A 27786-nucleotide genomic window follows, 5' to 3' on the forward strand; every position below is an offset into this window, starting at 1 on the left:
GTGCTACGTTTAACGGTTCGTTAGTCGCGCCTCGAGCAAATCTGATTTCTTTTATATTCAATTAGCTATTGATTTTCATTATTAACGCCTGGGTTTTATATTACACGGGATGTACTTAGTAGTTGAATTTCCTCATTCCATTTCGGACATTTTATAAGCGATATTGGTGTGACGGAAAATTTTATTATCTACCGTAAGTTGAATAACATCAACCAAGTGATTATTGAAGTTCAAACTTTTTGTAATTATTATTTAAAAACTGTATATTTGCCTTAACGGAGACTGTTTACACAGTACTTTTGGACACCAGGTTAATATTCAATATATATTATAATATTCAATAACAATTACAAGATTATAAATATGTATTTCTTTCTTTTAAACAGCCGAACAAATACAAGTACGACAAGTCGACAAGTAGAATTAATCGATCATGTATTTTAACTTGATGTAATAATGAGTAAAAACGCACTACACGTTTTTTTCATCATCGGACTTCAAGGCAGAATACACAATACCATCCTTATCACCTCGACGTCCGTCGTTCCACAACTGAGCGTTTATTAAGGCACTTTTTGCCGCGCAACACAACTATGTGGAACCAGCTGCCCACTGAAGTAATTCTGAACCAATTCGACTTAGGGTCGTTCAAGAAAAGAGCGTACCAATTCTTAAAAGGCCGGCAATGCATTTGCCAGCCTTCTGGCAATATGATTGAACATGGGCGGCAATATCATTGAAAAAAACACGAGAAAAAATAATAATACAATTTCATTATAAATACTATATTTTATTTATAAAATTCATCAGCAAATTTGCATTACAATTCAAAAAACCCATTACGAATAACATTTGTTCTGAACAAAGAGCAATACCCAGATTTCTATGCGAAATACTTTGTGAACAATATGAAGGAATACATTTTTTGCTATTGTATGGAAATACAGAGAAGAATATTAAGTAGCCAATTTTGATAACTTTTTGGTAAAGGCGTGACAATTTAATTTTAACTTAGCTACTTTGTTCTGAGATTTGAAATGGATTAATGCCTTTATGAAGTTACTCGACGCGAAATCAAAGTTAAGAACTTGGTATTAAGTGATATTGAATCGTACCTTTACATAAATCATTTGGAAATACCATTGTTTTATATTTGTTCAATTGAAACTGATACATATACTGCAGTTAATATAAATATTTTGAGTAAAATTATATGTAAATAACATATTTAGCGGAATATAAATTTATTACAGATTTTATAAAAGGTTTCTCTCTTTTATTAGTCTCTTACTGAGCATAATTTCAATAAGGCAGTAGATTTAAGTTATATAAATAAATTGGTGTTTAGTACTACTAATATAAAATACGTTAGTATTAATATATAAATTAAAATTAAAATTAATAAATGAGCTGTTACAAAACAGTGATATTCCGAATAAGCGTAACTATCAGCTGCCATATATATAGCTGTATATTCTACTAATAATAATTATTATTATATTTTTATTAATAGCTTATTCAATACTCCAAAAAAGTCTTCATAGGATTTTTAATTGTCTTATGCTTCCCAGTATAGCCCAAAGTGTTGTTAAAAAAAACCTGAGAAAAGAAATACATAAATATTAAATACATTACGTTACGTTATCTTTATTTGCTCTTTTTTAATGACTTATCACTTTGAGATTCGAATGATTTCCACTACAATTACCTATGTTTATAAGATGTTATGTTGCAAAGAATTATCATAGCGCTAATACATAATATGGAAGTAAATGAGTTATTTATAATACATATATGATAGACTGAAAATTTTTAGCAATAAAGGCTTTATTCTAAAATTATAAATACTTTGACATTCGGAATTCAATATTTCAAATTTAGAACACAAGAGCACAGTAGCATAACTAACGATCATGGAACGTTACATCGGCAATCATTTTAACTAACTAGATAGAAAACTGAAACTCGATAGTTACGGTTCGATGGTCTCGTTAACACATTTTTTCCTTTTTATAAAATAAAAATTTTCAAACAGATCTCTGGTCAGCCGGCGGGCAGAGTAGTTTTAGCTTTTTTAGTGGAAATTTTGCGTGTGGCTGCGGGGTTAGAGAGGGAATAACCTTTTTTAAGATTGGCTATAGATTTTTTTTGACAATATACCAATACCTGTTCTTAAATATTATTAAAACACATGTTACGATTATGAATCTCAATATTGAAAAAAGCAAGTATAAAACAGACTGTCAATAACGTGGGAATCATTTATAGTAGCTCATAATATAAGCGTTATCCTGGCTGTATTTTACCTACGAGATATATTTTCATCATGGCAATGTTGAGCGCAAAACATTGAATGCACAAGAGTGTGGAGATGAGGTGAAAATATTGCATGAATTTTACTATTAGCCCATCAATACCATTTTCCATTTAAAATTGCAGGTATATTAAAAAGTGAAAAATATTGCAATCATTAACCCATTTACTCATTTATAATTTTAACCCACATTTCAGTGAACATAATTCTATATAATTTTATGAATAAATCGACATGAAACTCAAAACAAACATAAACTATATTAATTCCACGTCACGCTTTTCTGAACGGATCCTTGAGTTTAATCTATTTAAATCCCTATACAGCCTGATCCCGGTGTAGTTCGGCTTGAGCGACAGCGATAAGGTTAGCGATTAAAAGTGACTTAATGCATTCTCGAGAATATTTATTTGGTTTTTACGGTTGTTGGGAAAAATTAATAATAAGAATCAATTTGGCTAATAAAAATACTTCGGTTTTCCTGTACATTTTAGTTATTGTTAGTTAGCACAACGATACCTTTTAATCAATATCTTATTAATTAATAATAATAATTATGTGCCTGACACATACCCTCTCCCACTATCACACAACACACACACTCACCTACACATACACACACCCTCACATACGCCCATACAACTTTATTTGTGCTAACTTCTAATTAGTAGACTGTTTTGTTTTTCTTTCTTTATTTAAAACGTCAAATTTGTTTGCCTACCCTTATGTATGTACTTTTTGTAACCACTCAATATGACTTTGCTGTGGAATGGAAGCCTGGTTATCCATATCACAGGTTCTTGCCTAGTTTGGAAACCAGTCTCCCAATGCCTTCTCAACTGTAATCTTATTGTTTGTTGTAAATATTATATGGGAGAAAATAAATTATTATTATTATTATTATACAGATATCTTGCTTTTAATTTAATATGTTTTAGCGAATAGCATATAATTTATATGAAACACGATAAAATTGTAAAACATGGACCATACAATAATAAGACCAAGTGTTATTTGGTAAAAGCTTTCAAAATAAAATATATTTCGATGTTAAAATTATCGTAATTTATGAAATAGTCTTTACAGCTACAGTTATTATTGAGCACATTTAAGTACAATAAGTATAAATTTTCTATTGAAAACGTGGGTAGCCACGATACAAATAACCACCACCATATATTTGAAAACTTATAATTCAATAGGTTTATAACTCTCGTCACCAAATCATTACGTAAAACAAAATACTTTAAAGTATTTTGCGCGTCTCTCGTCACCAAATCATTACGTAAAACAAATTACTTTAAAGTATTTTGCGCGTCTCTCGTCACCAAATCATTATGTAAAACAAATTACTTTAAAGTATTTTGCGCGTCTCTCGTCACCAAATCATTACGTAAAACAAATTACGTTAAAATGTTTTGCGCATCTCTCGTCACCGAGGTCTTACCCTAAAAGTCATGCCAACACAGTGAATTAAACTTTTAATTGAATCTGCTTTACGCCACGTCGATAGATACTTTTCTAATTATAAGTAGTTAAACACAAATACTACTAAGCCAAAGCAAGCAGTAAACAGAGGAATAAACTCAGCTGACTTATTTATAAATTATTGGTACATAATCAAATGGAATATATTAGTTGAAGTGACATAATATTCCACATGTTCCATTTGTGTAACGCGATAGTGAGTTTGCTACCTAGAGTGCATACATAATGGAGTCGTTTATTAAATTATTGATTTTTGAAGATTCTCATAATAATTTGTATTTATAGAAAACAACACATGTTTTTCTAACAACCTTTGTTGTATTGGTGAATAATAAATCAGTGGCGCTACAACCTTTTTAGGTCTGGGCCTCAGATATCTCTATCTGTTTCATGATCATTTGTTAATCTAATAGACAAGTTGGTGATCAGCCTTCTGTGCCTGACGCACGCCCTCAACTTTTTGGGTCTAAGGCCGGGTTTCTCACGATGTTTTCCTTCACTGTTCGAGCGAATGTTAAATGCGCAAATAGAAAGAAAGTCCCATAGGTGTACAGCCGGTAACCTACGACATCAGGGATGAGAGATGTGCGCTGAAGCTACTAGGCCAACATTGCTCAGCTAATGGTGAATAATAAAAATATAACTATCACCAGTATATATTCAATTTCATATCTATGCTTTAGTATTCCCCTTTTAAATATTCGCTTAGCTCGACGAGCTCCTGACCACATACTACATAATATTAATTATAATATTTCACCGAGCACCTAAAGCACTAAACTGCCCCATTAATCGCTTGTGGGCGCTTAATGAAGCCAGCACCGCTAATTTATAGAATTGTATGCAGCTTGAATTAAGCCTAAAGTGAACAGCTATTCATAAGGTACAAAAGCGCCTAATTAGCTGTTAAAGGAGGCTGTATATTTTAAAGCGAGATAAAATAGATATCAGCTTCATTGACGTTAGCCGAAAGGAGTATTTTCATTTGAGAACTTCAACGAAAGGTAGTTTCACATTAATTCAACTAAAGGGTTGGGGGTTTCAGCCCTTTCCATAATACAAAAAGTTATTAAAGTATATTTGACTATCAACAACACTCACTTATATTTATCTCACAATACTCTAAGGGTGCGTACAGACTATGTAACATATTATATAACTTGTGTTTTATAACACGTCCACATTATGTAACCTTGTTATTCAACATTATAACATAAAACAATACTGTACACATTAGAATAACAATGCAATATAACAATGTTATATAACCATTTTAAATAACAAAAGAAAAACAAAAAAACGTAGATGCTGGGTTAACATGTTATTATAACATGTTTTATAACATTCAGTGTCCACATTATCTGAAACATGTTGTATAACAATGTTTTATAACATGTTATGTTATATAGTCTGTACGCACCGGTAGTTTCAGAAGAGATACTAAGCGCTAAGTCTGACTTTCGTACGTCAAAAATTAATTGGATTTTGACAAACAGGAGACATAGATTGCGCAAAGGCTCTCTGAATGTCACCGTCAATGTTAAAAGTTAATGCTAACTTATAAAAGTTAAAATTATAAGTTATTTAATTCCGAAATAATCTGTTAATCGTTATTCATGCAAAATATCTTATTTATTCACTTTAAACGAGATTACTAGAGAGAGAGAGAGGGATAGTATATATCTAATATATAAAACTCTCGTGTGGCAATGTCCCATACTCCTCTGAAACGGCTCGACCGATTCTTATGAATTTTTTATGCATATTCAGTAAATCTGAGAATCGGCTACGATCTATTTTTTCATCCCCATAAATGTTAAGGGTGGTCCCACCCCTAAATTATTATTTTTATTTTAAGATAAAAAAAAAGTTTTTGTTTTTTTATGATACAGCATACAAAAATACATACAACCCTTAATTGTCACCCCTCTACGAGCAACACTTTTTTTCTTATGTGTTAATTAAAATCTTATGACTTGAACTCTGAGGTTTATATAGAGAAAAATTCACAGAAAAACCTAAAAAGTTTTCATTGCAGATAACCGAACAGTTTCTGGGGTAGCAAAGCAAAATGTTCCATGTTGGTATATACTAAAATGGTGGGCTAAGTAAAATTACATTAAGGAGAAACAAAGTTCGCGGGGGCAGCTAGTTTAAATATAATATTTTTCATATTATGTTACAATTTTTGAAAAATAACCTTCAATTTAGCTTGGTAGTCTTTGTGATGATACAAAGGTAAATAAATTCTCTAATTAAAATGTTAAATTCACGAACATTCAAAGTAAATGTGAAAAATAATTCTATAAAAATTCACATTCGTGTAATGTTGATATTCAAATCATATTCCTTTGTGAATTTGAAAGTTCAAAACTCATACAAAGAAATCTTGATAAATATTTTCCGACGCTCATTATGATTAAAATACTTTGGCCTTTGTAAACCTCTATTGCTTGAAGTTATTTCCTTAGATCTATCAAGGCTTTGTGATTGAGATCTTGGCTAAAAGGGAATGTTATGAATAAATGCCCTTTCCATTACTTCTAAAATTATAAGACTATGAAAATGGTTTTCTTTATATGTGGATCTATCCTTTGAAACTTATGTGTATGTAACTCGATTTTTAAAAGTGTTAAGTTTTCTTTATAGTCTAGTGTAGTGAAACACACGCTAGTTGGTTTAACACTGATTTATTTTTAAACTACCCTCAATAAGTAAATAATAACACCACATCTAGCAAGGAAGACTTATGAGTTATGTAGCCTTCAATAGAGAACAGTTATAGCATTGCCCGTAACTGAATGCAGACCTCTTAGTTAAACGCAAACAATAAGCCAATGGGGCCAGTTTACTTAGAGTACTTGTAGTTAGGTAAATATTGATATAATGTGCGCGGCGTTGTCGTAAGAACGCTCATTGTTTTCCAAGAAAATATTAGCAAAAACCGATTCGATTCACCAGACGTTTACGTAATTTCACCTCTTAATAACGTCTGGTGAAGTGGTTGTTCGTTGGCGCAATTTCTTCAACATCCCTTACATTTGGAGTATCTCCAAGATCTTTTGTTGGTTCGACGTTTCTCGATGGTTCTCGAACAACTATTCGGAATTTAAATGGTTTTTGATTCGAGTTTGAATAACACTTTCAGTGGGATTTTACGATGACATTAACGTCAAGAATTTTAGGTTAAATGTTTTCTGAACGTTGTTGTTCGATTGGCTGAGTATTTTAGTTAGAGATTAATTTAATTTTTTTGTAAGTGTATGAGGATCGTATAGTATTATTAATAACAAACTTAAACACCATGTTGTTTGATGATTTGCTGTTTTAAAAGAGTACCGAGAGTTTTTTACGCCGGCTTTTTCTCTCGGCCTACACCCTCTGTCTTCTTTGCCGATGAGTAGGGATGCCTACAAATTCAAATTTAATGACGTGGAATAAGTGATACATGTATCTTATGTTCCATAATAAACATATTTTATTTTATTTTTTTATTCATAGCTGCTACTACCATTCTCTTAACAGAACACGGGCATGAGGCTCATCTGATGTCAAGTGATATCGTCGCCCATGGATACTCACACTGCCAGAAGGTTCGCAAGTGCGTGGCCTGGGATCGCCAGCTGCAGCTGCCGTACTTAATTAAATTTTAATATACCTTTTGCAGGTTACGGCATCATTCCACTCAAGATTCCTTTATCGCCAGCATCACACTGCACTCTTCACACGACAGTAGGCTGTGCCGGCATCGAAGACTGTACTGCCAAAAGCCATAGTGTGATCAAGCTGCTGGGACCTGTGCGTGATGTAATCGTCAGACCTGCTCGACACCATTATAGACCTGGGGAGACCAGTAAGTTTCATATATATTTAAGAAATGTTTGCGAAGATTGGTGACTATTTCACTAGCTTTGATAACCAGAAACTTTAGCGGAATATCCCACTGTTTTACTTGTAGGTTCTATTGATTTAACACGTAAAATTTGTGTAGGTACATGTGGAAAGTATAAAAACCTAAAAAAATTAATACCATACCATAAAATCATGATATAAACGTCTGATTCATTTATTAATATGTTAAATATTATTTTTGCGTTCACTTGCGTGCGTAGGTGTTTAACGCTCAATACTAAGTTTAAAAATAAGTTTTCAGACACTAGCAAATCAGCTACAATTTCATATTATGATATACATGTCATGGCATGTTTCTAATACAGATATAAGATATACCTTTATCGAGATATAAGCTTAAAGTTCTAAAGTTCAGTTTCTAGTGTATAAAAACCTTACCTAAATATCTTATTGACGGATCAAGTACCTAATAGAAACGTAATAAGGGTATCGATTAATAATGTACTAATGTATAGGGCGTAATTAATTAGATCCCCGCTTAGTACACTGATTGGCAGATTTCTTTTGTTACTTTCGTTTGGGATTATTAAGAGCGTAGGCGTATTACTTCATTGTGTAATAAACCAGTGGCTACAACCTTTTTGGAATGGACCTGTTTAGTGATCATTTGTTTTTTTCTAATAAGCATGTAGGCGGTCCGGACATGATATTAAGTCCATTTTTGCGCAGAGTTCGAACCAGAGATTACCAACACTGCTCAATTCGGTATGACATGAATTTCAATCACCAGACAGTGATTGATAGCATGGATTAATTGTTTTTAATCTGAGTCCAATTTGTATTTCTAAATAATCCGTAGTCCTTAATTATGCTTTTGAAATGAAGTCGGAGTTAAATGATATCCATAAGCGACAATTTTATAAATATAAACAATTACAACCAGTCACTGCGTAATTTTTAAAATTTGATTTTAAACAATATTCGACTACTATTTAATATTCGGACTGCTCTTCTCAAGTTACTTTTATAATATTCGGTCGTATACGATATACGATTCAGGATATAATCTTTTTAATAAAGCACTAATGGTATGGCTTTTAAAGTGACCATTGTTCTAAAAAATATAAGAACTATTCTGTTCCTTCTACGATTTTACGCAATTACCGATCTATGGATAGATTTGTATCACCCTAAACCTTGTAAGGTTGTTTGGGCGTAGTCCCTTTATTGTTCAAGTTTGAACGAGCTGTTTGTAATTAATTACTACAACGACCAATAAGTTAAATCGTGAACCCCGGTATAAACCAGCTATGGTTTTGATCTATTATTCTAGCTTTACTGCTTTACATACATATTAGGTACACGTGTAAAATTTGTTTCACTGGTTATATTGAGCATATATTTCAAATGTTAATATTTTAAGATACTTTTATCGGATACGCTAAATAAGTTCTTTAAGCCTTTGTTCACGTACTAATTAAGGCTGTATTAACCTTATGTTATTATTATATTTAATCACTATCTCCAAAAGATAGAAGGCTTCCTCAAGTGGAAGAACAACTTGAATCTCATCTTTGTACTATTACCCAATCCTCGAGCACGGTGGAAATTGAGCTAAAATAAGATTGGCAGAAAAAAATTTGAAGTAAGAGAGAGATTAGGTAGGACGAAGTTTTTGCTCTTTAAGAGGTCCTTAAAAAAACTTTTGCATAGGTATATGTATCTTTTGTGAAAATATAGTTTAACGAATAAATGACTCTTAGTTATAATTATATCAAACTATTCGCCGAGCGCCATTTCCTCTTATGACATGTTATTCAGTAATTTTGACACATAATCGTACACATAGGTAAAAGCTCAAATATATTTCCAAAAAAATATTCCTTATAACCGTTTTATTACTACAGTTACGTTCTGGATATTGGCGTTGGACCACGACCTGCGTTTGGTGCGAAATGAACTTGCGTACGTTGCATTGAAGAACCCGGCCGGCACCAAAGTGGCAATATGGGAGCAGTTGTCTTTGGATGAGGGTGAGTTTATTAAAAATATATGAAGGTTTTATATACCGAAGTTAAAGGATGATTATAAATAAATTTTGTTACACGAGCATCTCTCAATGACCGTGACTCGAACAGATGACCACTAGTGACTAGACTAACGCTTCCAAAATACACTTGAAATATGGAAATTTCTGTTATACAAAAGAATATAAAACTTGGTAGTAACCTAATATGTGACTTATCAACTTGTAATGACTGCCTGAAAAGAATTTTGACATAGACATAGACTTATCATTTATTACTATCAAAAACACACACACATAATAACAATAATCAAAGAAAAACAAAATGTCTAAGCACTATCTTTTTACACATAACTGTCAAGAAAACAAACAAACAAACAAAAATCATTTATTCGTATAGGTAACACAATGTAGTGTACATTGTGTGTGTGAACGTCAAAAAAAAAGAAATATAAATTAAATGCTTGTGATTGATCAATGATTTTTGGCTTTATTACGCCCATAATTTGCAAACGTAAAATAGAATTCGTGAATCTAGGTGTATGTTCAACTGAAGCCGTATACGTATTGATCCATCTAAGATTTCAAACCAGGTACGAAAGGCATTGTTTGTCCCTAAAAGCCTTCTCGTGTCACTCCAACAGATCAAGGCCGTTTTAACAATCTGACAGATTCAATTTCCTATTACAAATTGTTTTCAAATCTTTGACGATAGTTTAGGGTGAAGTTGTTTGAGACTGTAGCGTATCTAAGATTATTGTTTTTATATTTTTGTATAAAAGAAATATGTTCCATAAATTAAATGTGGAAAAGTTATGTCATGAATTTGACAGAATTTAATTTAAATACGCTGTTAAATATCCTTTCAAGTTTTATATTATAAGAAAAAGTAGTCTTGGTTGTGCTGTCGTTTGTGTATTACCTATTTGGAAGTGTATAAAAATTTGACAAGTCTGAAACTGTACACGGCCAGGTTTGCTTGAGACGTCCAGGCTGTCGCTTGTCCTGTGGGTTCAAATCAAGCGCTTACTTGGGAATATGTATTATAATATATGGGGATATGTGAATATAGTTGTATCAAATGTTTTGTACCAAAATTCAAATCTTATATGTATATTTTTTTTATAGTATGGGGGGCAAACGGGCAGGAGGTCTACCTGATGTTAAGTAATACCGCTGCCCATGGCCACTCTCAATGCCAGAAGGCTCGAGAGTGCGTTGCCGGCCTTTTAAGAATTGGTACGCTCTTTTCTTGAAGGACCCTAAGTCGAATTGGTTCGGAAATACTTCAGGTTACACATAGTGGTGGTATAATATTTTATGTCTTTATCTATACAAACGAAATCACGAGAAATAGCCAGATGCGTTATTCTATAGAACTAATTTCGATGATTGGCTTTGGATTATATCGCAATCGTTTACGTGTATACTCTATCGCTATAATCGAAACTACGTGGTAGGAAAGTATGAGATTAAAAAATTCTGCGTAATGATGATTGGTTCCATATCTTCTTTTAATCTCTTAAAATTCATGTTGGTCGTAATGTCACATTAACTAACAAGAATAAAGAGACCGCAAATGAGTCGGACAACTATTCCGAGTAATTTACTTCAAAGGGCTTCTTGTCATGGTTAAGGATGCCGAAACTATTTCTGAGGTCATCGTTATAAGACGGCTTCAGCTAATAGTCTTAGATAATTCTAATTCCTTTTTCTACAGTTTGAAAGTCACGGAATGCCTCAATAGAAATAAAAGATACTTTCTGTGTGACCTGAAACAATTGTTTCGTCGGAAGTCCAGTTCACTACCTCCAGGTTAGGGAGATAAAAAAAGGAAGATATTATTTGGCTGCACATGTAGATACGTTGTTTGTTTCAATGCGCTTTATTTGCGTCTTAATTTTGATTCCCGGTGAATATTAAAGTACTTCTCTTCAGCACTTGCCCGTTGGATCAACGAAACGAATTAAGAAATGTGTCTTACAGAAATCTTAGTACTTTTCAGGTGAGATATGGTTTTGCTTTTTGTTCAATGATATTTTATTTTTACTTTTCGCCGTAACAGATCTCTCTGTAACACACTTTTGCGAAGTAGTGCGAGGAGTACAATATAGTACCTACAGGCTTGTAAATAAATTAAGTAAACAATAAAAACGAAAGTCGAATTGATAATTAATTAGTATTTCAATCTGCTATTTCGTTGTGTCTAGTAGTTTAAAGCATCATAACAGTATTTTTTTTATATTTTTCATAATATCTTACGCTTATAAACGTTATTTATATTAATTATCTTCCCACCCTCCCTTTGTCTACCATTCTAATTGATCTAAGCTGTAATCTGTAAAAGTATGCGTATTCAAAAATATTAATTTATGTCTAATGGAGCATATAACATATCAGTGATAAGTCAGCGAGGCGTGGAAGGCAAAACCAATCTATCAAAATTTGACACGGGTTCACTTGGAGATGGCATGGAAAGGCTTTTATAGAAGAAAACTCCTCACTCGGCTAAGTCGAGTTTTGCATTAGATTTCGGGAAAACTTATCCTTGATCTCAAATGTAAATTATATTTAAAACCCACGCCTTTTGTAGAATATATACGCCTTTTCTTCGAAAATGTTAGATTTTATATCAAATATAAAGTTTTTTGTCAGCGTTCTGTATATTTTGTATGGGTAATGTAGAGTTTTTGACACCTTTTATTTGATACAAATTTGAAATTATAATGTAAAAGATGTTCGTGGTACATAATTTATTTATCTAATATTTAAAATTCTCGTGTCACAATGTTCATTCCCATACTCCTCCTAAACGGCTCGACTGTTTCTTATGAAATGTTTTATGCATATTCAGTAAGTCTGGGAATCGGCTACTATCTATATTTCAAACTCCTAAGCGATATGTCCGTCAGAAAAAAAATATTTTTATTTTTTGGATACAATTTTTATTTTTGTTAATATGTGACATTAAGAAATACAAACAACTCTAAATTTCACCCCTCTACGATCAACCCCTATTTTTTATTGTAGCAGTTAGTTAATTTATATTGAACTAAAATAATGTTTCTTAGAAATAATATAAGTACATGGCAAAACAACGTTTGTCGGATCAGCTAGTAATTTATATTATTAGGTTACATTGATGTCGATTGACATCGCTAAGATATAAATTATATATGTTTTTGTTTAATTAGATATCTGATACTTTATAACAACGCTATCTATACGCCCTATGTTTCAATATATAGCTGATCGAGTTATATTGGTATATCGTGAACAAACCCCCTCTAATTGCGAAGTAACTTTGTTATTGTTGCCGCTTCCTGAAGTTGCCTCCACCAAAAGCTTCGTTTCGTTCGGATAAATGAGTTTTCTAAGTGAAAACTGATTGGTGTGCAGGTGCATATAACTAATACTACTCTGAAATCGTTTTACAAACTTACGTACAGACAATTAATTCATCAAATTAAGCAAATCATTTTTTGCTTCCTTATTCATAAAAATATCTTCAACGGACCGACTGAATATTTTTAGTTACTGGTTATAATATATACATTAACATAACACATTTAAAGAAAATACTTTTTTACCGGATTGAAGTTATGTATTAATTTCAATGGCGGTGTTTTTTGATTTCAATGGCTTCGCGTACCAATCTTTTAACAAACCAATCGGTAAATATACAACTTTTTCTACAGCTGTGATACTTTTTAACATGCAACACCTTTTGTATTCAGTCACCGTGACCACGCACGCTGTAAAGCACGCGAAACGTCTGAAAAATTTAAAATTATGTTAAATAATTGTAAATTTATAATAATACATAATTTCAATCCGGTAAAAAAGTGTTTTCTTTGATTGTGTAAAAGTTATGTCTATAAAAGACAATACAACTTAACACATTATGTGGTAGCGTAACGACAAGTTGCAAGGCTCTATTATTCTGTAATTGTCTTAAGAAGTCCATAATAAACTACTAATAAATGTTATTAATTTTGTCTCACTTTGTAAGTAAAGGATATTCTTTATTCCATGCATAAGCATGAAAATATAAATTAAGTTTATGAAACACCGTGTGCTAATTAAGAGCGAACTCTGCGTAAAGTTGAGATAAATTTAAACTAGTTTTTGCATTTTGTGGTTAAGGGAAGTCTCTGAAAAATAAGAAAATAAGCTAATTTCATGCAATATGTTCAAAAGGCCATTTCAAGTAAAACATCTCAGAAATATTTTTTATCCATGTTGATTTTCATAAAAATCCTTTAGCTTAACTTATTTCTATCATATAAACCCCCTCTGTCATACCATATTAACCCCCGACGCAAAAATAGGGTTGTTATATGTTCGACGTATCTGTGTATCGTAGCTTCTAATGTAATAGACCGATTAAGATGTGGTTTTGTTAGAAACCTGACGTGATCGAAATGCTTAACAAATGGCGTGCTACTTACCAACTTAAAAAAAAAGATTATAATAGCTATGTAACGCCAATACCAGATAAAACATTCACCAATCATCGCAAATGGATGCGAATAAACTTATAAATTTAATTTGTGGGATAGGAGGTATTTTTTTATGTAACAGCAGGCAAACAGGCTCACCTGATGTTAATCCGCCGCCCATGGGCACATTGGCATTGGGCATATTTAAAGGACCCTAAGTCAAATGGTTTCGGAAATATTATTTTTATATTATTATACTCATCCAACCTTATTCATTTGTTCCGTATACTATTAGACGGTTTGAAGGTATATAAGTACATACATATATTTATGTAGGTGCTTTGTATAAGTTAGACAACAAGCGCCAATTAGTGACCGTATGATGAAATGTCTATGAATAGCTCTTTGTAAATCTAACTTGCCCAAGTTTAATTGGCATACATTAATTTGAATTTAACACAATACCGTGTTGAGTATAAATTTAAATATAAATAGAACTATCTGATGTGGAAAGCTATTGCACAATTTAACATTGTTGCGTTGTTTCATCTATTTGAAAATTATGAAGCTTTTCATATACTCTCGTAACAAAAGATCTCTTCTGTATTAATCTTGTGTACTTATACATTGAACCATTCACAAAATAACTTTATAATACACCTTGTTCGGAAAATTCGGTAAAGCTTTTTTGATAATGAAGCATACGATGTCGTCGCCGGGAGCGGGTTACAAACTTGTATGGAAATTTCTAACGTTGCTGAGGGGGTTAACAATATAATAAAAATCATTGTTACGTTTCTTTTTTTTAACCTTAAAAAAATAACCGATGAAAATGATTGCGTTCTTTCTTCAAACATTTATTGTACTTTAATCAAGATTATGTTTTTTTCATTATAGGTGAAGAACATGGTACTGTACCAAGTACCAAATCAGTCACTTTCTGTTCTTAATTCGCAATATTACTCTATCAAATGTTCTGTACTTAACATTCTTGAATTACTTTTCTAAAAAAATAACTGTTAAATTCGTTCATGAATATGATAGAAATGCTTTGTGTAGCACTTCATCTAGTCTTTACGGACCTCCTCCGTATTTATTAATCTTACCTAAAAATAATAAATGAAAGTCATTTTCACATTCACCATTTATAAAAAAAATAATTTTATGTTCTATATATATTTTAGCTATAGATTAATACTCTGCTACTTTAACTAATAATTTATACAAACCCCGGTTTCTAGAAATCCTAAAAAAACCTTTGCAAATTAATTCAATACTGTTCATTATTACGGAAATCTCAATGGGACAAAGCAGTCGAATTGCAAAGTTTATTTTACATTCGTTTCCGTAGGACAGAAGGGCAAAAGTAATCCACAAGCTTAAATACGACTTAACAAATTTAGTTTTTAGTTTTTATTTCGCCTTTCTTTACTTACATTTAACATTTAATACATTGTGAAATATAATTTATGAGTTTGATATATGACCCACTTGATTAATGTTCGACGAGAAGCCTAAAAAAATCATTATATATATAGTCGATAAAGATTAAATCAATCGTTTACTTGAAAAATTTCATAAGTTAGCTGGCTTTTTTTTTTCAAGTTTTAAAAGAATTCACACATTGTTGTTGATAGAAAGTTCATTAAATTTTAACGATACAATCATATCTTACAATTCACTTTAAAAGTAAATAAATAAATTTAACACATTATATGCGTCATATTATTTATATTCGTAACAAATAAAGCATAATTTTCACAAACTCTAGTTATTTGGGTTTGGAGGTTATATTTTATATGTCAGATCACTGCCGTAACGTCAACAGTTGTCATTGTCATTATATGCCACGGAGCTTATAAATTAACAACGTCAAATTCAAAACCAGTGGTAGTTTATCTCTCCGACATATATATATTTATTATATTATAAACGGTTTAAACAGGTCCATTTAAATTTTAATAAACAATCTCAAACTCAAACTCAAATCTTTATTGCATTTCTTATGTTCATATTTTACACTTGACACGTTATAATTTATTACAATTAGGACCTTGGTTAAGCACAGCAATGTTGTGAGAGGGCATGCTTTATTATAGTTAATTCTATTCTTATAAGATAGATTATATTTATTTGGTATATTTGCTTTGGCTTCACATTGCGAAAAGAAGAATGTACTTTATAAAGAAATTAGAGTCTATCAGTTCATTATTCGTGACGTAGGTATTCATACACTATTTATCAAAAAACCTTCCATACATTTCTGCACATAAAACTAAATTTACTCTGCGGGAAAAGGCAATGAAGAACTCAGCGCCCGCATAGATTTATCAAAAGGAATAACCTGGGGAATTTCTTAAAAAGGATCATATAGCTTACCTGACACGCGTTCGGATTTCACTTGCCATGTTTACAAGACCCTTTTCATACTATATCTGAGGTTATGTGATATGGTTTTGAATAAGTGGATGATAGTACGAGGCATTTATCTGAGACAATACGCCTTTAGAATTTCTATTGTTTTAAGTGAAAATATTGACACGAATATTTAATATTAACTTAATTTTTATATATAATTCAACAGTACAAAAAACGTAATTAGCATATAGTGCTCACAGAGGTCTGAAATATATTGTAATCATCGGTTTACTAACTTTATACTCATACAAGAATAATTTCGAAAAAACATTAAAGAACTTGACAGAACTTATTTTGTGACACTCAAAAAATATATTTTTAAGTGAGAACCGCGCAGTACATTTCCAAACATAAGTACCTATTGTTCAAAAATCCTTTATATGGACCACATTATAAGGGCCTTACGTATAACTTGTTATTAAAAATATATATATTTTCACTGAATTAAGTATATAGCTAACATCCAGAATGTGCGGCAATTTAAGCAAACACACTTAGTAACGTAACTAAAATAAAAACAGTGTAAAATATATATATTAATTTAAAAAAACAAAAACCCAAATATACTACTAAAGCAATACATTTTTACGTAACAAATAACAAAGTAAAAATAATACCTAATTCATCTAAATCTAAACTGCTAATGATTTCTTGTTTACGTAATTAAGTTGAAAAAAATACCCTTCAGCGACATTTGTTCATGAAAATTAAAACAAAATGTTTTCTCTTACATTTTAACAAATTAATGAGAATCACAGCGTGACGTCACTCGCTGTCGGCGGGTCCTTTGATAAATAGCCGACCCTCTTAAAGTCACATGTCATAGCAAAAACTTTGCGGGGCGTTAACAGCTGGTTTTGACTTGATGTTTGCTGGACCTTTGATATATATTTTTAATTATGGATCCACTGTTTATGAGGGGACTTTAATTGTAAAACTGACAAAGGCATTCAATAACTTGTTAATTCATATAGGCTTGATGTTTTTAAAACTATTCCAGTTTAATTTAATACTTCTAGGTTATTACAGTAGAAAGTGGTAAAAAAATCTGGATATAAATTTTTTATAGAACAGTCAACGGGCAGGCTGAGGCACGTGATGTTAAGTGATACTGTCGCCCATAGACACTTTCAAAGGGTTCGCGAGTGCGTTACCGGCCTTTTAGAACTATACTTTTGGAAGGGCTATTTTATAAATCAACTGTATAGTGACAACTACAATGTACGGTTATAATCAGTGTGATACGCTAATAAAGTTATTCCGATCGCTAAGGATATATACAACTTCTAGACATCAGTCACTGGGGCCTTCAAGCCATTCAGTGGTGAGGCTGGATCAACACAATACAATATTTTGAATCAATAATTCCCGTTAAGTAAACCAAACAAACTGTTCAGCTATAATTAGAGTTAATTAATAAAAAAGGGTGCGTTTACTTATGTACAAGCGTAAGAAGTTATACTTCTTTGACATTATTAAAATTAGTTTTTGATTGCATGCAAATAATTAATTACAATTAAATCATCAAAGACTGGAGAAGGAGTCATTATAGTCAATAAAGTTCAGTTTACATTTGAAAAATTAAATAAATAAATATTTATTATTGTTCTCTTACATTAAGTGTAACATAAATTCTATTATTATTCGAATGTTGTTTTTAAATTATGTCCAAGGCCGTAGCATCTTCCGTGGGCAACTTCATTGTGTTAATTTTGTGCGCGCATCGTAAAATTTCACTCTCATAAATTTTTCATAACGCGCCTAAAGAAGTATAACTTCAAAAATCTTCATCGACGTTGTTATTTAATAAGTACCATTATTTTTACAAAACAAGCAAGGGCAAAGGTGTTGCTACAAAGCCTTTGTAGTGCAATCTTCGATCGTATGAAAGTCGGCTTCTTAGAAAAATGTGGCTTTTGTTACGCTTCAATATGGCGTTCAGACTTCGCTTGACTATTTTCTTTCTCTCATGCTTGTTCTTTTAAACCTTTTTCTCGGAGACATTCGTTTTTAAACTTTGATGAGTTTCTGGGCACAATAGGATTTTTTAATCACACTCAGTAAACAATTTTGCGATTGATTAAGCTGTAATTCAGTTAGATTCAATGACACTTAGCGCTAACTACCGTTTGTGAAATCTAATACGTTATATGTCATACATGTGTTTCGAATATGAGTGTTACACAAACAATTACCTTATAGTTACGTACACGAACATGTATTTGAACATAAACAAGCCATTTATATTGATACTAGCTGACCGGGCAAACGTCGTTTTGCCATGTATATCATTTATAATAAAACAATAGGGGTTGATCGTAGAGGGGTGAAAGTTAGGGGTTGTATGTATTTTTTAATGTTGTATCATAAAAAAATATCTAAAAATATAAAAAAATATTTAGGGGTGGACTACCCTTAACATTTAGGGGGATGAAAAATAGATGTTGTCCGATTCTCAGACATACCCAATATGCACACAAAATTTCATGAGAAAAAAAAAATTACTTAAGATGTCATGTGGAACATGGTGTAATGGTTGCAGCTCCTTACAAAGGTTGTGTAAAAAAAAAACATGGCGATTAAAACGAGTGGCGGAGAGTTTATTGCCAGTTCTTCTCTTCCGTTCTACGCCCATGATTTGAGAACTGGCAGTAAATGTAAAATTAGAAGCATTAATATGTATTTCTTTAATGACGAATCACAAGTGTACATTGTGTTACCTACGTGAATAAATGATTTTTGAATTTGAATTTGAATTGATGAGATTAAATATCACAAACGGAACTTCTATCTAAATTTATTTCACAGGTGTTCGGAAACTGACAGCCATCATTGCGGCCGGTGCCCAAGCAGGTACTTGGACAATTGAAGCAATCTGCGGTGGTGGTTCGGCGCATGTGGAACTATCCGTTGGGTCTGGACCAGGTGCCTCGACACCAGCGACACCTGCAGCAGAACAACACTCTGTAGAACTTAAGTTTGCTGACAGTATGCGCAGGAGATACAAACCTGGATTACCATTTGTTGGAAGGGTAAGCGTAATATTAAACGGCAAAATAGAAATTATAACTTATCTTACTAACGTAACATCGAAACAATTCCTGTTTAAAATATAGTAATAATATTTTATAATTTAAAAGTCCCGTGCACATTGAAGTTTTACGTTAATTCTCTATAACAATTCGAACTAATAACTTTCGCGGGGAAGACCGGCAGATATCAACCATGCGTGTTAATTTATTTATTTAAAAACGTTTGCCAACGGGCATAACAAAAAAGTTTACATCTAAGAACATATAAATATAACAATAAAAAAAATGACGGGTTGCACTCCGGGAGTGCCGGCAGAAGTGAAAACTTGAATATTAGTTTGCATTTTTGATATTTTGGAATGGTTTTGCACGAATTGCTTTAATGATCAGTATAAAAGTACTATCATTTATGTGTTAGAATACAATATTTATTTATTGCGCTATCGTACACAAACATGACAATTTATATTACATTAAATACGCCGCGCCAGCTGTCTACTCTCCATCCGTCTTACGAATTTTCGATCAGGTCACGTGTCCTGACGCGAGTTTAACATTTTTTACCCATTCCAAAAAAGTGTACAACGCCTCTAAAGAAGTTTTCACTTCAATAAAAACTTTAAGAGGCAAACCACCAAGCTACGAATCGGTTCCATCCGTAACTGTAAAGGTTCGTAAAGTAAAACGTTACATTCTTCTCTTCGCAACTAATAAACGACAATTAACCTCGGGCTTTTTATAAGTACTTACTATTGTATATTGGGATATTATTAAAAAAAATCTGTGGTGCTACAACCACTTTTAGGTCTGGGCCTCAGATTTCTGAATGTGTTTCATGATCATTTTTCAATCTAATAGGCAAGTAGGTGATCAGCCTCCTGTGCCACACAGACACCGTCGACTTTTTGGGTCTAAGAAATGTCGGTTTCCTAACGACGTTTTTCTTCACCGTTCGAGCGAATGATAACATAGAAAGAAAGTTTATGGGTTCACAGCCGGGGATCGAACCTATAACCTCAGTGATGAGAGTCGCACGCTGAAGCCACTAGGCCAACACTGCTCTAACGTATTTGGATATTACTAACCTCATTTGCATTTAAAATACAGATTTTTATGTATTCAAACGATTGAAATTTTAACTTGATTTTGGATAGCAAAATCAAGTTAAAATAATAATAAAGAGCCTCGTACAGTAAGCGAGGAAATAAAAATACTTAAGCATTTAGTTTCAGTGTAGGAACGATTGCAATCTGCTCAGAACTTTGAAAGCATTTTTAAGCAAAGTGATCTTAACTAGATACTCTAAAGAAAAGTTGAAGTAGGAAGTAGTACAGGTACCTTTAACTTTGCGTCGTTTTTGTATGAACATAACTAAATTGTGTATATTTTTTTCATAAATAGATACAATATTTTAGGACTGTTATACCTATAAGAAGCCTTGTATTTCTCTTCAAAATAATTACAATAAGTTTGTTTGTATAATTTTATATTCATTTATATTAGTTTGAGAACCACCTTTTGAGGTTAAGGTCCCCCAATAAAGACCAGTGTTGCCTTGATTTAGTTTCCCGAAACCAGCCGTTACCATCTATTGGTTTTAATCGTCCCATCATGCGTATTCCTCTCTGGTTTTTTTTTAGCCAAAAGGTATTTCATTTCCTTTGTTCAACTCACCCACCGTTCTTGAGACGCACCACATCGTCGAACCATTTCCATTTCAATTTATCGAGACCAGCAGTCCATAATACGCTTTTTTGATATGCCTCATTTTATTGTATTATATAAAATATATAACAAAGAAAGCCTCAGGTTTTTGAGTATACCTCGTACAAAACTAATAAATTAATTTTCAAATGAAAATTAATATAATAATTCCAAAATAAATATACTTATAGGTCTTTTTTCCGTCTTCAAAAAAATCAGTTCCATCGTATTATTTTTAGCTTATATAATAATTTATTTATTCAAGCTGAAACGGTTATTTATATTAAGAAAATTGTAAATTACTGTTTGAATAAGATGATTAACAGAATATCTCCATCCATCTTACCAATTTGTATTCACTGTGTCTTTTCGGATAATAAATTACAGCGAAAATAAAGGTTTTGTGATATGATTCTTTCATACAACTTGAGTTATTGCTAAATATACGGAAATGATTGATTACCTCCATTATATGTGATATAATGCTTATGAAATATATGTATAAACATAGCACTTTTACTAACTCTAAACAATACAACTAAGAAGGTTGTACTAACTATTTTAGATTAAGTGTTATTTTTAGATTATTTAAGCTTGCAAGAAAGCAACTGCTTTCAATGGTAATACTGCATATTTAAATAATTGTCCTTTTAATTTTTTTACTGTATTATGATGATGTTTCTGGCATGAATAAAATTTTATTGCTATTATACAATAACAATAATATAAAATTAAAAATTGTAAGTTACCACGATATCTTGCAAACTACATCATCAGAATAGCTCAGTGGTACTATGAGTGTTCCAAATATTAGAAGTACATACTTATTATGTGTGTAAGTTTTCTCCGGCAGCTAACAAAAACAGCGGCTTATCTCAAACGAGTCATAAATTGTAGCTAAGAAGGACCTCAATCACGTCAGCTTTCTAACAAAAAACCGCTCTATAATCTATTCTTCAAGGAGCTATGCCTGAAACATAGATACTTCAAACTTATATCATCCCTCTTTAGTGTTAAGGGGTAACAATAACAATAAGTTAACGTCATCTTAACTACTTCAGTAAATACTTAACTGTAAGTTGACTTAATATAAAATAACAATAATGTTCATTAGTTTAAGAAGATATTTTATTGAATTAATAATTATGTTTAGGAAGAACAATTTATTTGTTACTTAAAAATACAATTTTTGATGATTTTATAGAAATTAATAACGAATTTTTAAACAAATTAAAAGCAGCAAAAATTAAATAGCATTTTTTCTCCACTGATGAAAGCATTACTAACATTAGTTGCGCCAACTCTCACTTAAAAAAATAATAAATAAAATAAAAATGTGTTTGACAACAATTCATTATAAGGTGTAAGATTTGGGAACCATTTTAGGTAAAATAATACGTAAAGTAAATTCCATAAAAAATATATATCTTAATTACATTACATTTGTTTTTTTTCAATTGTTATCAATACGACTGAGTGCATGACTGTGGGGGTGCATGATAGCGAATGAGTAAGTGTGTGGGTGCAAAAATGTGTTATATTAATACTTATTCGGAAATAAATATCAACGGTCCTATATGAATCAATATTACGAATTTGATAAAGACATTGTAAATAAATATAACAAAACTCATTATACGCTCGCCGTCTAAATTTAAACGACCTTTAACCCTAAAATAGGGGAAGGTAAGCGTTGTTCCTGTAAAGACTACTGTCGCTAAAGGTTTTGGCACTAAGCCAGGTCGGGCCGCACTTAATGGGTTAATTAAAGATGAACCCGCAATATCGTTTTCATTTTAGACTGGCTTTAAGACGGTTGACGGCGCTTATCTAAGCTTTCAGTGTCATATGCCATTTCTATTTAGATCTTGTATAATATGTAGGGAACTTCATTTCATTTATTTAGTTATTAAATTTAATACGAAAAAAAGAACCGTGGGTGATAAATTTGAATCTATAATTTTATATTGAGTTTGAAAAGCAAAATAGATACCAAAAATATTCAATGTCCGTTCTCCCCTACATAATGACAAAATTAATGTACACTTCAACATGATTTTATTATAGCTAGAAATTCAATTCATAATTCATATTACCTTTGCCGGCAAATTGTATTAGTCTGAATATTAGAAGAGATAATAAATATAGAATTCTCTTTTATACCGTAAATATGGCTATTACGTCTTACTAGATGACCCGGCGAACTTCGTACCGCCTAACAGTTAATGTCATAATGTCTTGTTACAGATTTGCTCAACCTAATTTTTAATTTTATGAAAGTTATAGGATGGATACAAAATAATTAATATTTAATGTTCACTACTTTATTCATTGCTGACAATTTTCTATATTATTTAATCTACAATACGCAATTAACCTAAAATTGTGGATATATCTTTGCGATTCGAAACCTTTATTTAAAATAAATTATTTAATTTGAGAGATTTCACCGTATCCACGGGTGAACATAATATGCTTGACAGTTATGGCGCGTCTAAACGGGCCATGTTTTGCTGCAATTGATGGCTGCACTGTTGGCAACTAATTGTTCGGCCATTAGAAAAATATTTTAATGCAGCTGATGGCCGAACAATCTATGGCTGGGCAATGTGTTGCAATATGTCTGCAATAGTATGGCCCATGATGCAGACTCCTAAACGGGCTACACAAACCGGCAACAATGGCTGACGAAATCACACTTGTCCCAGCAGCTTATATTGTTTTAAAAAAGAAACAGAAAAAGAAGAGATTGTGAATTCGACCTTACTTAAATAGGCGTGAAACTGTAGACAATTTGAGTCTAGAAATAAGTCTTGATAATAAATTATTCAAGAACTAGAATGTCAAAAGCACTAATTTTTACGTAGTAATCTAACGTCAAATACAGCTGATCGCAAAACACAGAATATAGCAACAGGCACACTTCACTCATAGCAAACGTCATGTCGCGTAGAAAAGGATACACTGTGCCATAACAAAGAGAGTGACTGAAACAACAATAGAAGTGGCTGTGCAACATTGCAGTTGAATTCGATAGCCTAGCGATCGTCCGGCCACCCATCGGGGCAATATCGGCCATATGTGGCTATACAAAACATGTTTGGCTATATGGCCGGGATATTACTGCAATATTGCATAGTGTGGCTGCTATTGTTTGCAATGTTGCCGGCCACAGTGTTGCAGCCATCAATTGCAGCAAAACATGGCCCGTTTAGACGCGCCATTACAAAACCAATTAATCTTTTTTTCGTAAAATTTCCAATGTATTTAATTAAAAATCATGAAAGTTGGTCCAGCCGCTTTTGAGTTATCAGTGTTCTAACAAACCCGACTTTATTTTATATATTAAGATGAAAGCGTATTTAACACGCTTGTACTTTGTTCACAACATATTGTTTTCAAAGATTTTCGTTGCACTCCAATTGAAATTAAGATTGGAAATATTTCAAATGGTTTTTTATTTTGATAGAAAAATCAAATTCAACAGCCGTGTTTTGTACGCTGAGATTTCAAAGTCACTAAGCTATTACTTCTCCAAATAAAACTTATGATTAAATAATTTTTTTTTTTTTTAAGACAATTTACACCAATTGACCTAGTCCCATGCTAAGCTGGTGAAGCTTGTGTTATGGGTACTTGGCAACGGATATACATACATATTATAGATAGATATACATATAAATACATATTTAAACACCCAAGACCTAAGAACAACACCAAATGCTCATCACATCGATGTTCGCCTCAGCCGGGGCTCGAACCCGGGACCCATTCGGAGTCAGGGGTACTAACCACGAGACCAATGAGTCGTCAAATATATTATTTGAATAAATTATTTGAATTAGTATTAAATTTAAAAATAATTTGTTAACAGGTAGAAGCAGTGAGCACAGAGAAACGAGTTCGAGTCAGAGTGAAGTTATACGATGACGAAACTGATATATACAGCCAGGATATCGACATGTCAACGGGCGAGGGTGGATTTATTGTGCCCACTGTCATGGCCGATGCACCGTTTGTTAATTTACAGGTACGTATTTCATATATGAAAGTTTTTGCTGTCAGAAACATATTCCAACAAAAGCTAGTTATCTCAATGAAGATTGAATAGATTATTTATAATAGTATTGTCTTTTATTGACATAACTTTTAGACACAGAAAAACACTTTTTTTACCGGATTTGAAGTTATGTTTTATTATAAATTTACAATTATTTTACATAATTTTAAATTTAACCGACGTTTCGCGTGTGCGTCACTCACGGTGACTGAAGACAAAAGGTGTTGAATGTCAATAAGTATTACTGCTGTAGAAAAAGTTGTATGATCTGTATTTATTTCCCCGGAGTTGGTATCGACTAAAAGATGGAGGGTTTTGGCAGAAATGGCTCTCATTTTTTTATATTTATAATAATCAAATAATTGGTGATAATCAAACAGTACAGCTGTTATAGTATTTCCAAATGAGTGAGGTAAAAAAAACTATTCTTAAAAGGCCTGTAACTTACTCGCGATTTCTGAAATTATTAGCTGTTTTAGGTTAATCTAACTTTCACTAATAAATCAAAACCTATTTTGTTTACACTCATCATATGTACTATTAATTTTCGACTTAATTAGGTATCACATTCAGGATACACTTCTTTACTGAGAAAATCTATGCCCACGTGGTTTAAAAGACACTAATTATTAATTGGTACGATATAACAAAGACCTATTTATACGCATTTCGCACTATAAAACTGAGACTCTGATGATTCAATCATTCTTTATATTAATAAAGAATCATAATATAACGTGATCGTTTTTAATAAGAGTTTCTATTTCAATTAAACTCCGATCATTAAATAAACAAATCAAGCTACAAAGGCATTCAGAATGATTGAATGTCTGCAATCAATATGTCGAAGCCGAATTCCGATCACATCTCATCTAAATTGGCTGTTCGCGCCTCTAACCTCATCCAGTTTAATCGTCGCATTAATTGGGCCTACGATCGAGAAAGTTTAGGCCGAAAATGGCCTGAACGTAAATGGTAGCTCAGGTCCTGAATATAAATTGTTATATTTTGTCTTAGTTGCAACCCCCAATGGTGTTGATGGGCGAATCGGTTGATACGCAAACGTTTTAGTGAGGTTTTCCGTTGGGAAATTGTCTCTGAGTAAATACTGACTTTAATTAACAAGATAAATATGTTCCTTTACATTAATAATATAAGGGTTATTCTGTGATTATTATTAACACGAATAACAATAATCAAATTAAATAATACACAGCCTTAAAAGTGTCGGTGCTTCGTTTTAATCTTTGCAATATTTAAATTGATTTATCAAAAATGTTGGTATTGAGGAGCCAATGAGCTTTTTTATACACGATATCTTCCTTTACATTATTTTTAAAGGCCGGCGCAAACTCATGAGCCCTCTGGCATTGACAGTGTCCATGGGCGGCACTTAACATCAGGTGGAGCGTTTGCTGCTGTTCTTCAAAATTAAATATCATTAATTCATGTTGGTAACTTTTGTGCATTAATAAACGTCAACTAACAATTTTAAATTTAAATTCTAATTACTTAACTTTCACTTAATTTTTAACGAGTAATTATAAATATACCATTATGCTCTGCCAACAAGACTAATCCCCTTTTCCTTAATTTGGTAATTCTCAAGGTATTTACTCTTCTAAAGGTCTCAAATGTTTGATTATTTAAACGAGTGAGATATTGCTATTAAATAATTCACCTTAAAGTATATATTATTATATCACCTTATATTATTTCTTTATATATAAACACTCAAAAGGTTATTAAAATGTCACCTTCATAAAGTTGACAAATAACAATTGTTTTGTTTGTTATTCGTAAAATTTCACCGCTAAGAAGCTTAAAGTCTAATTTCAACGAAAGAGACATTTGTCCCGAAGTTAAAGCTTTGGGACTTGAGTAGTCGTTATGAATACGCTTTGTGAGTTATTGAAAATATTCTTGAAGATCATTTACGTCTTAATATTAAATTCATGTAGTAATTATAATTTAGTATTGGCTATGCTGCTGTTTTATTGACACACATCATTTGCCGTGAGATATGCTGTTTCCTCTTGAAGTTTTTCAAAAGGAAAACCCTATTAGTGCACAGCCCAGAGTGAGAGAGTTCGAAGGCACGTACTTGGTGTTGAGAACCGCATACTAAACCATAGTCCATATAATTCCACATTACCTGTATACAAATATATTATATACAGACTTTTTAAAAAATTTCATGATATCTGTTATATATCACAATATATTTATTTATTACCACTTCGTTGCATGCAGATATATAATACAGTTGACATAATTAAATGAAAATAAAGGCAACGGGCGGCTTTCGAGCGCTCTGTTCCGGGCAGCCAATGAGAAAAAAAATTGATAAGGCAAGTGCTAGAAGTGCAAGAAGAAGACATATAGACAAAACGAATGGAACAAAATAAAGCAATTAAAACATATGTTAACAGTGAACTAAAACGAAAACG

General features: G+C 32.1%; 1 protein-coding gene across 1 annotated transcript in view; it reads left to right on the forward strand.

Moving 5' to 3' along the window:
- Nucleotides 1-27786, forward strand: part of LOC125057651 (C3 and PZP-like alpha-2-macroglobulin domain-containing protein 8) — a 194966-nt gene that overhangs the window by 108795 nt on the left and 58385 nt on the right. The window contains exons 4-7 of the mRNA XM_047661428.1: nt 7470-7655; nt 9562-9687; nt 19349-19572; nt 25151-25306. Of these exons, the coding sequence (XP_047517384.1) occupies nt 7470-7655; nt 9562-9687; nt 19349-19572; nt 25151-25306 (692 nt within the window). The remainder of the gene's footprint in view (nt 1-7469; nt 7656-9561; nt 9688-19348; nt 19573-25150; nt 25307-27786) is intronic.

This window comes from Pieris napi, chromosome 17, assembly GCF_905475465.1.
Source record: "Pieris napi chromosome 17, ilPieNapi1.2, whole genome shotgun sequence".
Classification (NCBI taxonomy): Eukaryota; Metazoa; Arthropoda; class Insecta; order Lepidoptera; family Pieridae; genus Pieris; species Pieris napi.